A 14,937-nucleotide genomic window follows, 5' to 3' on the forward strand; every position below is an offset into this window, starting at 1 on the left:
GGAAAGTCTGGTCACTTCCTCTCTCAGATTTCCTCCTCAGCCTGAAAATCTCTGTATAACTTGGTGTTTCCTTCTCATGCACACTTTACCCACTCTTCTTGCTCCTTCTACTCTGATCTTGCATCTCCTGGCAGACAAACTGACCCCCAGAGGAGGTCAGTGGGCCCCGGGTCGCCCATTATCAAGACCTTTAAGCCAGCCCTGCAAGTGTCATCAAGACAGGATCCCAGGAACCACAAGAGTCCAAACCTCTCACTGGCGGGGCTGGGAGGGGTCTCCTTTTCGGCGGAGGAGAAAGGAAACTTGGGTCTGCTTTTTAGATTCTGAAAACAAGCCAGAGTGGAGAGAAAGAGTTAACAGCAGGTTAAGGACAGACAAAACCCCGTTAAGCAATCTAGACAGACACCGTGAACTTCCGAATGACTGTGGAAGTTGGGGGAAGGACAGGGATGGTGTGGGTTGGAGGAGTTGCTACATAGGAGAGAGTCGCCATGGTTACAAAACTGGCTAAGTGGCTTGCTTCCATTGGGCCTTCCTCTATTGGTCACTGTTGTCCGTGGTGCTGTTCCCCTTTTCTTTTTTCTCCTGGGCCTTGTTCCCCTTCTTCTTTTTCTTCTTTTTCTTGGTTTCTTCCTTCTTGCCAAAGGTTATGAAGTCACTTTTGTCAATTTGGTTCTTGGGCGGCTCCTGTCGGATGGAGATGATGGCGGGGGATCCCGGGATAATGAATTTGTCGGGCAACTCACCGGGGCCGGATTGTTTGGGGTTGCTGGGTCCGTATTTAAAGGTCCAGCTGTTGCTGTTGACCCCGGCTCCCACTGGAGGTGACACCTCTCCCGCCTCTGGCTCTGAAAAATTCAAACACAGCATTTCAGAAACAGATCCACCCCAACGTGGCACATCCTCCACCACTGAGTAAAGGAAGGATTATTATTATTAAGTGCTTACTATGCACCAAACACTATGCTAACTACTGGAGATAGATACAGAGGGCCAGGGACTGTGTCTGGCCTAATTACCTTTCAACTCCTCCAGAGCTTATTTCCATGTTTGGCACAAAATAAGTGCTTAACAAATGCCGCAATTATTAGTATGGCTATTACAAGATAATCAGGCCAGACACAGTCCTTTTCCCACATGAGGTTCACAGTCTAAGGGAGAGGGGGAACAGGTACTGAATCCCCATTTTATAAATGGGAAAACTGAGGCACAGAGGAGTGAAGTGGCTTGTGCTAAGTCACAGCAGGCAAGAGGAAGAACCAGGACTAAAACCCAGGCTTCTGACTCAGCCCTGGGTGCTTTCCACTAGGCCGTGCAAAGAAAACTGGACCATTGTGAGGCTTTGGAAAGGGACCTTCTGTGGGACCTCCCTGGGCTATAAGATCATCATCAGTAGCATCTGAGTGTCGACTAGGTGCAATGCATTGTACTGTGCACTTGGGAGACTCTCTACCACACAATCTCTACCCTCAAGGAGCTTTCAGTCAACCGTACTAAATTCTTGGAGTACAGTAGAGTTAGTAAATATGATCCTTGCCCCCAAGGAGCTTACAGCCTGCTGTGTGTAGAGCACTGTTCTGAGCACCTGGGAGAGTACAGTAGAATTAGAAGACACGATCTTTTCCCTCAGGGACCTTATAGTCTAACAGGGGGAGGCTGTGATGGAAGAGCAGATACCCCATTCACTTTTCCTCCGGTTCCATTTCTGATTCTTTTCAGGACAGCTTAGGATTTTCATTTGCTCTTTTCTTTCTCCCTTTTTTACTTCTTAAATGAAAAATAAACAATCCTCTTCCTTGCCAATGCTCAGTGAAGCCCAGGCACTGGATTCTGGAAAGATTCAGTGGAATCAGAATTCAGATAAGCAGGAGGGGTAAAGTTTAATAACCTGGCACAACGATGAATGGCATTAATCTCCTATGCCCCCTAGGTCTGCTTTCACCTGGAGGCTTTGAAGCACTTGGCAGTTTCTGCAGAATTGACCCTGAACTGTAGCCATCTCTGAGTTAGAGGGCAGAGACAAACAGCACATAGTAGAGGGAAAGTAAAATGAAGGCAGACCAACCCTTTAGGAAAGCAGGGCCAATCAAGTCAGTTACCCATCGTCGAACCCAGAGGAACTTGAAATTCAAAATTCCAACTAAACATCAACCCCTCCTCCCTCCCTGCACAGATCAAGCAAATGGCCATATATGTAATAAGCACAGTGATTACTTGGAAAAGCCTGGCTGGGTTCAGAGGCTGGAAGTCTTCTAGACTGTGAGCCCATTGTTGAGTAGGGATTATCTTTATTTGTTGCAAAATTGTACTTTCCAAGTGCTTAGTACAGTGATCTGCGCACAGTAAGCACTCAGTAAATACGATTGAATGAATGAATGGAAGCTAAAGGTCTAGAATAGGAAAGTCAGTAGGAAGGTAATGTTCCCTAATGGTAACAGCCCGGGGATGAGAGTCAGGTGAACTGGTTTCCAATCCCAGCTTTGTCACTGCTCTGCTGAATGGCCCTGGAAAAGTCATTTTTCTCTGTCTCCATTTTCTCATCCATAAAATGTAGAGTCAGACCTATCACCCATTCTTGTTAAAGTACTTCTGAAAATATTTTAAGAGCCCTACAAATTCAAGGTGGCTATTAGAACCAGGGAGGCCCAGAAAAACTGGTGATCCATCCCTTCCTGAACATTATTTATGCCATTTATAGTTTGTCATTAATTCTATGGTTTAGTCCATCACTCCAGCCTGAGAACTCAAACAATAACAATAACAAGGATATTAGGCACTTTCTAAGCACTGCAGTAAATACAAAATAATCAGATCTGATACAGTCCCTCTCCCACACAGAACTCACCATTGAAGAGGTAGGGAGAGCGGGTTTCTTATCCCCATTTTACATAGGAGGAAACTGAGATCCAGAGAGGTTAAATGACCTACCTGGGAGCACAGAGCAGACTCATGGAGGAACTGAGGTTAGAACCTGGGTGCTATGACTCCCCAGGACCTTGCTCTTTCCGCAACACCACACTGTCCCGGCTCTGATTTGATTTCTCTCTTTGAAAACTATCCTGGGCCCCATTAGTAACAAGACTGGGTTTCTCTGTCCTGGGACCAGTTCCATAGCACAGAGCATACCAGCTCTCATTAGCCCAGTTTTTGGAAAACATTCTACTTCCTGCATCGATATTTCTCCCCAACTCCTCTCTACCTCCAGCTTTCAGCCACTAAATCACTGCTCCAGAACTCTTATATGCCCTTTAGACTGGGAGCTCTTTGTGGTAAGGCCTTGGCCAGGCTAACAAGCTTAGCTCACTAATACTGGAGGGGCTAGTAGTGAGCAGTAGGAAGCATGGGTCTAAGTTAGATTTGAAACTTCTTGAGAGCAGGGATTATGTCTAGTACTAGTAATATTTATTGAGCACTTACTGGATACAATGCATTATACTAAGGACATGGGAAGCACAAAACAAGTAGGTTCTCCCTTCCCTTTAGACTGTGAGCCTCCATGTGGGACAGGGACTGTGTCCAACCTAATTATCTGGTATGTATTATGTGTTTGGCAAATAGTAATCATATTATTATGCAAGTGACACATTCCCCACCCCAGAGGGATTTATACCCTACTGGGGGAGACAGGCATAATTTGGCAGAAATCGTGACTACTTTTGCATTGTACTTTCCCAAGTGCATAGAACAGTGCTGCGGTGCCTGTGGAAGCAGAGCTGGGCCTAGGCCACAGAGCAGTAGGGGATGAAGCTGCTGCTGTTGTCCCCGTACACATGGATGATGCCCCCCGGCCGGCTCCCCTCACCCAATGTGGGGGATGTCTTGTTGGCTGCAGGTGGATGGGGACAAGGGGAGAGAGGAGGAGGCTGAGCCCCTGGCTCAAGAAGCGGGCACGGGTGAGGTGGGGAGAAGGAGGGGGGGAACGACAGTTCCCAGCTGCCGCTGGCGGGGTCAAGGCTGGAGGCCTCTGGCCCCCAGCTGGCCCTAACCCTAATGGTCAACAATCACGACCACGGTATTTGTTAGGCACTTACTATGTCTCCGGCACCATCCTAAACACTGGCGTAGTTACAGGTTAAACAGGTTGGACACAGTCCCTGTCCCCCATGGGGCCCCCAGTTCTTCATCCCCATTTTCCAGATAAGGGAACTGAGGCCCAGAGAAGCAATGTGACTTGCCCAAGGTCAGTGAAAGTTGGGGTCATCTGAGAACACTAATGGGGGTACAGAGAATCCATTGGGTCATTTGAGGTGAAATGGGACATTAAGCTGCTTTCTGAAATATTTTCCGATTTTGTAAGTGAATGTGGGGTCATCTGAGAATGCTAATAGGGTCACAGAGAGTACATAGCGTCATCTGAGGACATGAGTGGGGTCACAGAGAGTTCATGGAGTCATCTGAGGACATGAGTGGGGTCACGGAGAGTTCATCGGGTCACTTGAGGTCAAATGGGACATTAAATGGGTTTCTGAAATTTTTCTCAATTTCAAAAGTAAAAATGGGGTCATCTGAGGACATAAAGGAGGTCATGGGAAGTTCATGGGGTCATTTGAGGTGAAATGGGACATTAAACTGCTTTCTGAAAATTTTCCCGAATTCATAAGTGAAAGTGGGGTCATCTGAGGACATAAATGGGGTCACGGAGAGTTCATGGAGTCATCTGAGGACATGAGTGGGGTCACAGAGAGTTCATGGGGTCATTTGAGGTGAAATGGAACATTAAACTACTTTCTGAAAATTTTCCCGAATTCATAAGTGAACGTGGGGTCATCTGAGGACACAAATGAGGTCACAGAGAGTTCACGGGGTCATCTGAGGACATGAGTGGGGTCACAGAAAGTTCATCAGGTCATTTAAGGTCAAATGGAGCATTAAACGAGTTTCTGAAAATTTTCTCAATTTCAAAATTGTAAGTGGGGGGTCATCTGAGGACACAGATGAGGTCACGGAGAGTTCATCGGGTCATTTGAGGACACGAGTGGGGTCACGGGGAGTTCATTGGGTCAAATGGGACATTAAACGGGTTTCAGAAATTTTTCTCAATTTCAAAAGTAAAAATGGGGTCATCTGAGGACACAAATGAGGTCGCAGAGTTCATCGGGTCATTTGAGGACACGACTGGGATCACGGGGAGTTCATGGGGTCATTTGAGGTGAAATGGGACATTAAACTGCTTTCTGAAAGTTTCCCCAAATTCATAAGTGAAAGTGGGGTCATCTGAGGACACAAATGGGGTCACGGAGGGTTCATGGGGTCATCTGAGGACACGAGTGGGGTCACAGAGAGTTCATTGGGTCATTTGAGGTCCAACGGAACATTAAAAGAGTTTCTGAAAATTTTCTCAATTTCAAAATTGAAAGTAGGGTCATTTGAGGACACAAATGAGGTCATGGAGAGTTCACGGGGTCATCTGAGGACACGAGTGGGGTCACAGAGAGTTCATCGGGTCTCTTGAGGTCAAACGGGACATTAAACGGATTTCAGAAATTTTTCTCAATTTCAAAAGTAAAAATGGGGTCATCTGAGGACACAAATGAGGTCAAGAAGAGCTCATCGGGTCATTTGAGGACACGAGTGGGGTCACGGGGAGTTCATTGGGTTATTTAAGGTCAAACGGACCATTAAAAGAATTTCTGAAAATTTTCTCAATTTCAAAATTGAAAGTGGGGGTCATCTGAGGACACAAATGAGGTCACATAGAGTTCATCGGGTCATCTGAGGACACGAGTGGGGTCACAGAGAGTTCATCGGGTCATTTGAGGTCAAATGGGACATTAAACGGGTTTCTGAAAATTTTCCCGAATTCATAAGTGAAAGTGGGGTCATCTGAGGACACAATTTGGGTCATGGAAAGTTCATTGGGTCATTTGAGGACACAACTGGGGTCACGGGGAGTTCATGGGGTCATTTGAGGTGAAATGAGACATTAAACTGCTTTCTGAAAATTTCCCCAAATTCATAAGTGAAAGTGGGGTCATCTGAGGACACAAATAAGGTCATGGGGAGTTCACGGGGTCATCTGAGGACACGAGTGGGGTCACAGAGAGTTCATCGGGTCACTTGAGGTTAAATGGGACATTAAATGGATTTCAGAAATTTTTCTCAATTTCAAAAGTAAAAATGGGGGTCATCTGAGGACACAAATGGGGTCATGGAGAGTTCATCGGGTCATTTGAGGACACAAGTGAGGTCACAAAGAGTTCATCGGGTCATTTGAGGTCAAATGGAACATTTAATGGGTTTCTGAAAATTTTCCCGAATTCATAAGTGAAAGTGGGGTCATCTGAGGACACAAATGGGGTCACAGAGAGTTCACGGAGTCATCTGAGGACACGAGTGGGGTCACAGAGAGTTCATGGGGTCATTTGAGGTGAAATGGGACATTAAGCTGTTTTCTGAAAAATTTTCTCGAATTGATAAGTGAAAGTGGGGTCATCTGAGGACACAAATGGGGTCATGGAGAGTTCGTGGGGTCATCTGAGGACACGAGTGGGGTCATGGAGAGTTCATGGGGTCATATGAGGACACGAGTGGGGTCACGGAGAATTCAGGGGGAATTATTTATTTTACTTGTACATACTCTTCCATTTATTTTGTTAATGATGTGCACGTAGCTTTATTTCGGTTTATTCTGATGACACCTGTCCACATTCTTTGTTTCATTGTCTGTCTCCCCCTTCTAGACTGTGAGCCCATTGTTGGGTAGGGACCATCTCTATATGTTGCCAACTTGTATTTCCCAAGCACTTAGTACAGTGCTCTGCACACAGTAAGTGCTCAATAAATACGATTGAATAAATGAATGAACAGTGCTCTGCACACAGTAAGTGCTCAATACATACCACTGATTGACTATTTTCAGAGCAATCAAAATAAATAATTGAGTGTCTGCTGACTCTACTGTATTCTCCTAAGTGCTTAGTTCTTTGCACTGCACACAGTATGTTCTTAATAAATGCTATTAATTGATTGAGTGGGTTCTGTTTCCTCCCTTCTCTCCCCACCCCAGCATCCAGTTATCCAGTAACTCCAAGCCACAATCCTCTCTTTGCTACAAATAGCAGATAACGGACTTACTGAATCTCAGCAGCTGGGGGCTGTGAATAGATTATAACAATAATAATAATGATAACAGTGGTGTTTATGTAGTGCTTACTAGACACTGGGGGTTAGATACAGGATAGTTAGATCAGAAGAAGCAGCATGGCTCAGTGGAAAGAGCACGGGCTTTGGAGTCAGAAGTCATGGGTTCAAATCCCAGCTTCACCAATTGTCAGCTCTGTGACTTTGGGCAAGTCACTTCACTTCTCTTGTGCCTCAGTTACCTCATCTGTCAAATGGGGATTAAGATTCTGAGCCCCACATGGGACAACCTGATCACCTTATATCCCCCTAGTGCTTAGAACAGTGCTTTGCACATAGTAAACATTTAACAAATACCATCATTATAGGAGAAGCAGCATAGCTCAGTGGAAAGAGCATGGGCTTTGGAGCCAGAGGTCATGCATTCAAATCCTGGCTCCACCAATTGTCAGCTGTGTGACTTTGGGCAAGTCACTTAACTTCTCTGGGCCTCAGTTACCTCATCTGTAAAATGGGGGTTAAGACTGTGAGCCCCTCTTGGGACAACCTACCTTGTAACCTCCCCAGCGCTTAGAACAGTGCTTTGCACATAGTATGTGCTTAACAAATGCCATCATTATTATTATTATTAAAGTCCCTGTCCCACATGAGATCCATTATCAAAGAAGAAGGGAGAACAGGAATTTAATCCCTATTTTACAGATGAGGAAATTGAGGCCCAGAGAAATTAAGTGTTTTTCTAAAGTCACACTGCAGGCAGGTGGCAGTGCAGGGATTAGAACCCAGGTCTCCTGACTCCCGGCAGGTGCTCTTTCCATTTGGCCATGCTGCTTTTATCCCCTCTCTCTGCCTTCCCCTTATGTCAGAATTGATCTAGATTCCTTCTTACTGAGGAATGGTGGGAAGGGAAAAATCTCTAAGGAGGGGGTGTTTCTGGTCAGCTGCCTCCTTGGGGAGGGAGGGGAGAGATTTCAGGGGACGGGGGAGGGAACACCGCCCTTTCCCATTCATCACTTTGTTCCTGGCGATTGGATTTCAGTCATCCGAGCCCCTGAGGGGTCAGGCCGATGAAACGCTTCCAGCACAAGCATTTATTTTGATTACACCTTCAGAGAAAAGCCCTCTCCGATGGGCTGTTTTTCATTTGGTTATTTTGAACTCCCTCTTCTCCTCCCCCAAGCCACGTGTCTGCAGCCAGCTTCGCCTCTGTCCTCTGTTCTTCCTCTTCGTGCAGCTTCGTTCCGGGGTCGGCCCAGTGGCCCCGGGTTATTAATGGCTGCAGTTCCCATCCAGACCCTAGCAATTTCGGGCCGCAAGCCATGGTTAACCTGATTTTTCCTCTTCCCTGCGGTGGACTCGCCCTGCAGCTGCACACTGAAGATGCGCTGCTAGAAAGAATTCGTCGTCCCCCGCTCTGGTTCTGAATCTACTTCTCGCTTAGAGCAGAGAAGGGAGGGGGAAGGAGAAAGAAGGGAGAGAAAATAGTCTTTTCTCTCTGCTACTGAGCCGGGATTCAGGTGCCTCGATCCTTTCGAGGGATTAAAGTACCTGTTTCACATTTTAAGCTCTTGTTGCTTTTCTTTGCTGCTAGACGAGAAAAGCAGAAAGACTGTAAAATTATAGACGCATGATCTGGTTAAGGAGAAATGCAAAATGTCCTGAAGCCTCCCAGCTGAAAGGACTGCTCTGAACTGGAAGAGTCCTCAGCAGCCTGGATTCATTTTCTTTTGTCCCCACCCTCCCATCTGTCTGACTTGATTGCATCAACCAATTTGTCCCTCTGACTGGGAGGGGGATGAGGGGAGGGGAAGACAGGGGAGGGGGAAAGAGGTGAGAGTATAGAAGGGGGAAGGGAAGGGGAAATGGAGGAAGAGGAGGAGGAACGGGAAGGGAAGAAGGGAGAGTGAGGCGAGAAGAGGGGAGGGATTGAGGAGAATAGGCAGAGGGAGGGGAGGAAGGATGGGAAGGAAAGAGATAAGAATGGAGAGAGAGAGGAGAATGGAAGGGGAATAGGGAAAGGGAAGAAGGGAAGAGAGAAAAAGTTCAGAAAAGCTGCTCCTTTGCTAATCCCAACATTCCATTGCTAAGGATCAGGAAACTAGAATTCTAGAACAAGCTGAGCAAGGAGTATCTGTCTTCTCAGGCCCCATAATGCATGTGGTGTACCACCAGGAAGGAGGACATCTAGATTTGATTTTGTGTATCTTCATCCCTCCTGTTCATTCATTCAATCATATTTATTGAACATTACTGTGTGCAGAGCACTGTAGTAAGCACTTTAGCCCTTCTCTGGAGGCTTGGGAGGGAAAAATCTGGCAAGGAGACAGTAAGAGAAAGCACTACCAACTTCTTTCATCTATACAAAGGCTCTCTCAAGGGCTCAAAAATTTTCCAGACCCTGCCCAATTCCTGTTTGCCAGGGCTCTGAGGCAGGAGATGGGGTTCTGTCAGAGTAGATGGGAAAACTGAAGTCAGGGAGGGGCTGAGGTCTAAACTTTGACAGTGAATTGGCAGTGATGTTGGAAGAACTTCTTTAACTCTCCATTCTGTTCGGTAAGATACACTACTCTGACAGGGGCCAAAATGGACTTCGATCAGGGAGTAGAGAGCTTGGGTACATAAAATGCAGTCAGATCAGAAACAGCTTTTGTTCTCCCTGGGGCCCACAGCCTAAGAGAGAGACTGAGAAAAACAAGCACTTAAAATGTGAAATATGTACTTAATAGGTATTTAACTCCCATTTTACAGATGAGGAAATTGAGGCACAGAGAAGTCAGATGACTTGCCCAAGGTCACATAGCAAGCAAGGGACAGATTAGAATTAGATCCCAGGTCTTCTGATTTTCAGCCCTGTGCTCTTTCCACTAGGCCTGCTGCTTCTAGGCCATTCCAGCCCCTGGCAATTCATCAATCAGTAGTATTTCTATGCCTTTTGGGTGCACAGCACTGCACTATGTGCTTGGAAGGATGTAATAGAGTTAGCATTCAATAATTAATACCATTCATATTATTCAGCCTTCACCTGAGTCTCTCTCTCAAGCCCTGCAGGGTCAATCAATCTCTCAATTAATGATATTTATTGAGGACTTACTGTGTGCAGACCACTGTACTAAGTGCTTGGGAGAGTACAATACAACAAAGTTGTAGACACCATCCCTTTCCACTAGGAGTTTACAATCTAGAGGGGGAGACAGACATTGAAATATATTAGAGATAGGGGAAATGGCAGGGTATAAGGATATGCATATAAATGCTGTGGGGCTAAGGGTGGGGTGAATGTCAAGTGCTTAAAAGGGACAGATCCAAGTGAATAGGTGAAGCAGAAGGGAGAGGGAAATGGAGAGGGAGAAGGGGAAATGAGTGTTTAGTTAGGGAAGGCCACTTGGAGGAGATAAGAATTTAGTAGGGCTATGAAAGTGGGGTTAGTGGTGGTCTGTCCTCTAAGAAAGGGGAGGGAGCTCCAGGCCAGAAGGAGGATGAGGGGCTAGCAGCAAGATGAGATCAAGGCACAGGGATTAGGTTGGCATTAAGAGGTGTGAAGTGTGTGGGCTGGGTTGTAGGTGAGAGAGAGGTAAAGTATGAGGGGGAGGGTGGATTGCATGTCAAAGTCAATGGTAAGGAATTTCTGCTTGCATGAAAGTAGCTAGGCATTCATTGAATAATAATAATAATGGCATTTATTAAGCACTTACTATGTGCAAAGCACTGTTCTAAGTGCTGGAGATTTTTGAGAGTGGGAGATATGGGCTAAACTTTAATTAGGAAAATTATCTGGGCAGTAAAGTGAAATATGGCCTGGAATGGGGAGAGGCAGGAGGTAGAGAGGTCATTGAGGAGGCTGATGCAGTAGTTAAGGCAGAATATGACAAATGCTTAGATCAGCATGATAGCAGTTTGGATTCATTCAATCGTATTTATTGAGCACTTACTGTGTGCAGAGCACTGTACTAAGCACTTGATTGGATGGAGAGAAAGGGGTGGATTCTAGAGAGGGTGCCAAGGTAGAACCATCAGGATTTGGTGACAGATTGAATATGTGGGTTAAATGAGAGAGATGAGTCAAAGATAATGCCAAAGTTATGGCTCGTGAGACAGGGATGCTGGTAGTGCTGTCTACAGTGATGGGCATGTCATGGGGAGAACAGTGTTTGGGTGAGCAATTAAGGAATTGTGTTTTGAACATGTTAAGGTTGAGGTGTCCATCCAAGTAGAGATGTCTTGAAGGCAGGAGGAAATGAAAGACTGGGGGGTTAGGACCCCTCCCCACCCCACCCCAAGAGGTTCAATCAATCTCTCACACACATCATTCCTAGGCATCAGACATCTAAGTATCCTTAAGGCTTCTGAGGGAGTGTCTCGACTTTGTTAGTCAGAAGCTGCCAGCCTTGCTACAAGGGAGTAGGTGAAAGGCCAGGAGACTCTAAATCCCCTGTGCCTCTTGTATTTGTGCCGACTAAACTTCCCCTACCCAAGGGGCCCTAGGGCTCTCCAGCAGTGCAGGGAGATTCTGTGCAACCGAGGAAACTCCGGCCTAGAGCCAGAGAAGGGAAAAGGGGAGGGGGAGGAAAGCCTTAGGGCATCTGGCAGCTTGGCTCCTGGCTCCCACTCCAGGATGAAGCAACTGATGGATTCCAGAATTTCCAGGAGTCCAGACAACTGTCCAAGGGGAAAATCAACCTTAAGAATCAGAGTGTATGAGTGTGTGTGTTGGGGATGGACTAAGCCCTCCTTTCCTCTTCTCCCATTCCCTTCGGAGTCACCCTGACTTACTCCCTTTATACAACCCCCCTCCCAGCCCCACAGAACTTACGTACGTACTGTAACATTTATTTATATTAATGTCTTTCTCCCTCTAGACTGTAAGTTCATTGTGGGCAAGGGATGTGTCTGTTTATTATTATAAATATAGTAAACTGTTTATTGTTTTAGCACATAATAAGCTCTCAATAAATACGACTGACTGGTGGTGAGTGGGCAGAGTGAGCATGTCTGTTTGTGTCTGCCTCTTCTCTGGCTCCCTGCATCTTTCTCTGTCTCACCATGTCTCTTCTGTTTCCTTTTTTTGTGGTATTTGTTAAGTACTTTCTGTATGCCAAGCACCGTACTAAGCCCTGGGATACAAGCTATAGCCTTAGTCCGTGTCTCCTGTGGGGCTCACAGTCTTAATCCCCATTTTCCAGATGAAGCAACTGAGGCACAGAGAAGTTAAGTGACTTAGCCAATCCAAAGTTGCACAGCAAACAAGTGGCAGAGCCAGAATTATAATTCTGCTCCTTTGATTCCGAGGCCTGTTCTCTATCCACTAGGCCACGCTGCTTCTCCCTGTGTCTCTTTATCTCATTCTGCCTCATTTCCTATGGTTCTATTTAATAAAGATGCAAAACCAGAAGGAAATGAATGGTTTGAGCAGGCTAAAGTTCCCCCTAACATCTCCAGAAAACAGATTGGAGTCGGGAGCTGCAGGGTGAAATAGTTTGCAGAAAGAAGTATAAAGCCAGAAAATTGCTACGGAGTCAGAGAGTCGAAAGCCCTGGAGGTCCCTGGCTGGGACCCGACTTGACCGTGTAAGGGGAAGGGGGGAAGCTACTAAACTTAGATGAGGCAAGTTAAACAACCCTACAGATGGATCGCAGATGTGGTGATGCACAGGTCACACAAAGTAGTAATACATCCTAAGAGAAATTGTTAATAAGCTAACATTATTAACACAAGAAGTTGCACGGCCTAGTGGAAAGAGAACAGGCCTAGGAGTCAGAGGATTTGGGTTCTAATCCCAGATCTGCCACTTGCCTGCTGTGTGACCTTGGGCAAGTCACTTCTCTTCACTATGCCTCAGTTTCCTCTTAAGTAAAATGGGGATTCAATACCTGTTCTCCTTTCCCTCTAGACTCTGAGCTTCAAGTATGACAGGGACTGTTTCCAACCTGAACCTACCCAAGGATTTAGTTCAGCACTTGGCATGTAGTAAGTGCTTAACAAACACCACAGTTGGTGGGGGAAGGTGGGGAGGAGGGGCAGTTTTGATGATAATGTCATTTGTTAAGCACTTACTATATATAGTATTATGGTATATAATATTAGTTATGCGACCCCCCCGACAAAGCCCTACTGAGAGCTCACCCCCTCCAAGAGGCCTTCCCAGACTGAACACCTTTTTTCCTCTCCTCCTCCCCATCCCCCCCACTCTACCTCCTTCCCCTCCCCACAGCACTGGTATATATATTTGTACAGATTTATTACTCTATTTTACTTGTACGTATTTACTATTCTATTTATTTTGTTGATGTGCATATAGCTTTAATTCTATTTGTTCTGATGATTTTGACACCTGTCTACATGTTTTGTTTTGTTGTCTGACTCCCCCTCCTAGACTGTGAGCCTGTTGTTGGGTAGGGACCATCTCTATATGTTGCCGACTTGTACTTCCCAAGAGCTTAGTACAGTGCTCTGCACACAGTAAGCTCTCAATAAATATGATTGAATGAATAAATGAATTATGGTTATTTGTTAATAGGCACTTACTATGTGCCAAGCATTGTTGTATGTGCTGGGTGCCAGGCACTGTACCAAGTGTTGGGGTAGGAACAAGCCAATTCATTCATTCATTCATTCAATCGTATTTATTGAGCACTTACTGTGTGAAGAGCACTGTACTAAGCACTTGGGAAGTACAAGTTGGCAACATATAGAAACAGTCCCTACCCAACAACAGGCTCACAGTCTAGAAGCGGGGAGACAGACAATAAAACAAAATATGTGGACAGGTGTCAAGTCATCACAATAAATAGAAACAAAGCTAGATGCACATCATTAAGAAAATAACTAGAATAGTAAATATGTACAAGTAAAATAGAGTAATAAATCTGTACAAACATATATACAGGTGCTGTGGGGAGGGGAAGGAGGTAGGGGGGAGGAGATGGGGAGGAGGAGAGGAAAAAGGGAGCTCAGTCTGGGAAGGCCTCTTGGAGGAGGTGAGCTCTCAGTAGGGCTTTGAAGGGAGGAAGAGAGCTAGCTTGGCGGATGTGCAGAGGGAGGGCATTCCAGACCAGGGGGAGGTCATGGGCCGGGGACAAGAGACAGGCCTGAAATCAGAGGCAGGCTCAATACCTGTCCTCCCTCCTACTCAGACTGTGAGTGCCTCATGGGACCTTTATGATCTTATATCATTCATTCATTCAATTGCACTTACTGAGTGCTTACTGTGTGCAGAGCACTGCACTAAGCGCTAGGGAGAGTACGATATAACAGTAAACAGACCCATTCCCTGCCCACAACAAGCCCTCAGTCTGGGGGGGGAGATAATAATAATAATAATAATAATAATAATAATAATAATAATGGCATTTATAAAGCACTTACTATGTGCAAAGCACTGTTCTAAGTGCTGGGGAGGTTACAAGGTGATCAGGTTGTCCCACGGGTGGTGGGGGTGTGGGGGCTGCTCAAAGTCCTGATCGTCATTTTACAGATGAGGTAACTGAGGCACAGAGGAGTTAAATGACTTGCCCAAAGTCACACAGCTGACAATTGGTGGAGTCAGGATTTGAACCCATGGCCTCTGACTCCAAAGCCCATGCTCTTTCCACTGAACCATGCTGCTTCTCTGATATGGATAGACATTAATGAGATAGACATTAATATAAATAAATAAATTACAGGTATGTCCATAAGTGCTGTGGGGCTGAGAGGCAGGGGGGATGAATAAAAGGAGCAAGAAGAGGGAGCAAATTAAGTCAGGGTGACGCTGAAGGGAGTGGGAAAAGAGGAAAGGGGGCTTGGTGAGGAAAGGCCTCTTGTATCTACTCCAACACTTGTCACACGGAAAATGCTTAACACCACAACTATTATTATTGT

General features: G+C 45.8%; 1 protein-coding gene across 6 annotated transcripts in view; it reads right to left on the minus strand.

Moving 5' to 3' along the window:
• Positions 1-165: 165 nt before the first annotated feature.
• LOC119949286 (protocadherin alpha-C2-like) overlaps positions 166-14,937 on the minus strand; it is a 125,337-nt gene continuing 110,565 nt past the window's right edge. For 5 of the 6 annotated variants that reach the window (XM_038770914.1, XM_038770915.1, XM_038770916.1 and 2 more), the window contains exon 4: positions 182-848. In XM_038770914.1, coding sequence (XP_038626842.1) covers positions 538-848 — 311 coding nt within the window. In that variant the 3' untranslated portion in view covers positions 182-537. Of the gene's footprint in view, positions 849-14,937 lie in introns of all 6 variants that reach the window. The other variant, XM_038770917.1, reaches the window with a different exon arrangement.

Source organism: Tachyglossus aculeatus, chromosome X2 (assembly GCF_015852505.1).
Source record: "Tachyglossus aculeatus isolate mTacAcu1 chromosome X2, mTacAcu1.pri, whole genome shotgun sequence".
NCBI classification, from domain to species: domain Eukaryota; kingdom Metazoa; phylum Chordata; class Mammalia; order Monotremata; family Tachyglossidae; genus Tachyglossus; species Tachyglossus aculeatus.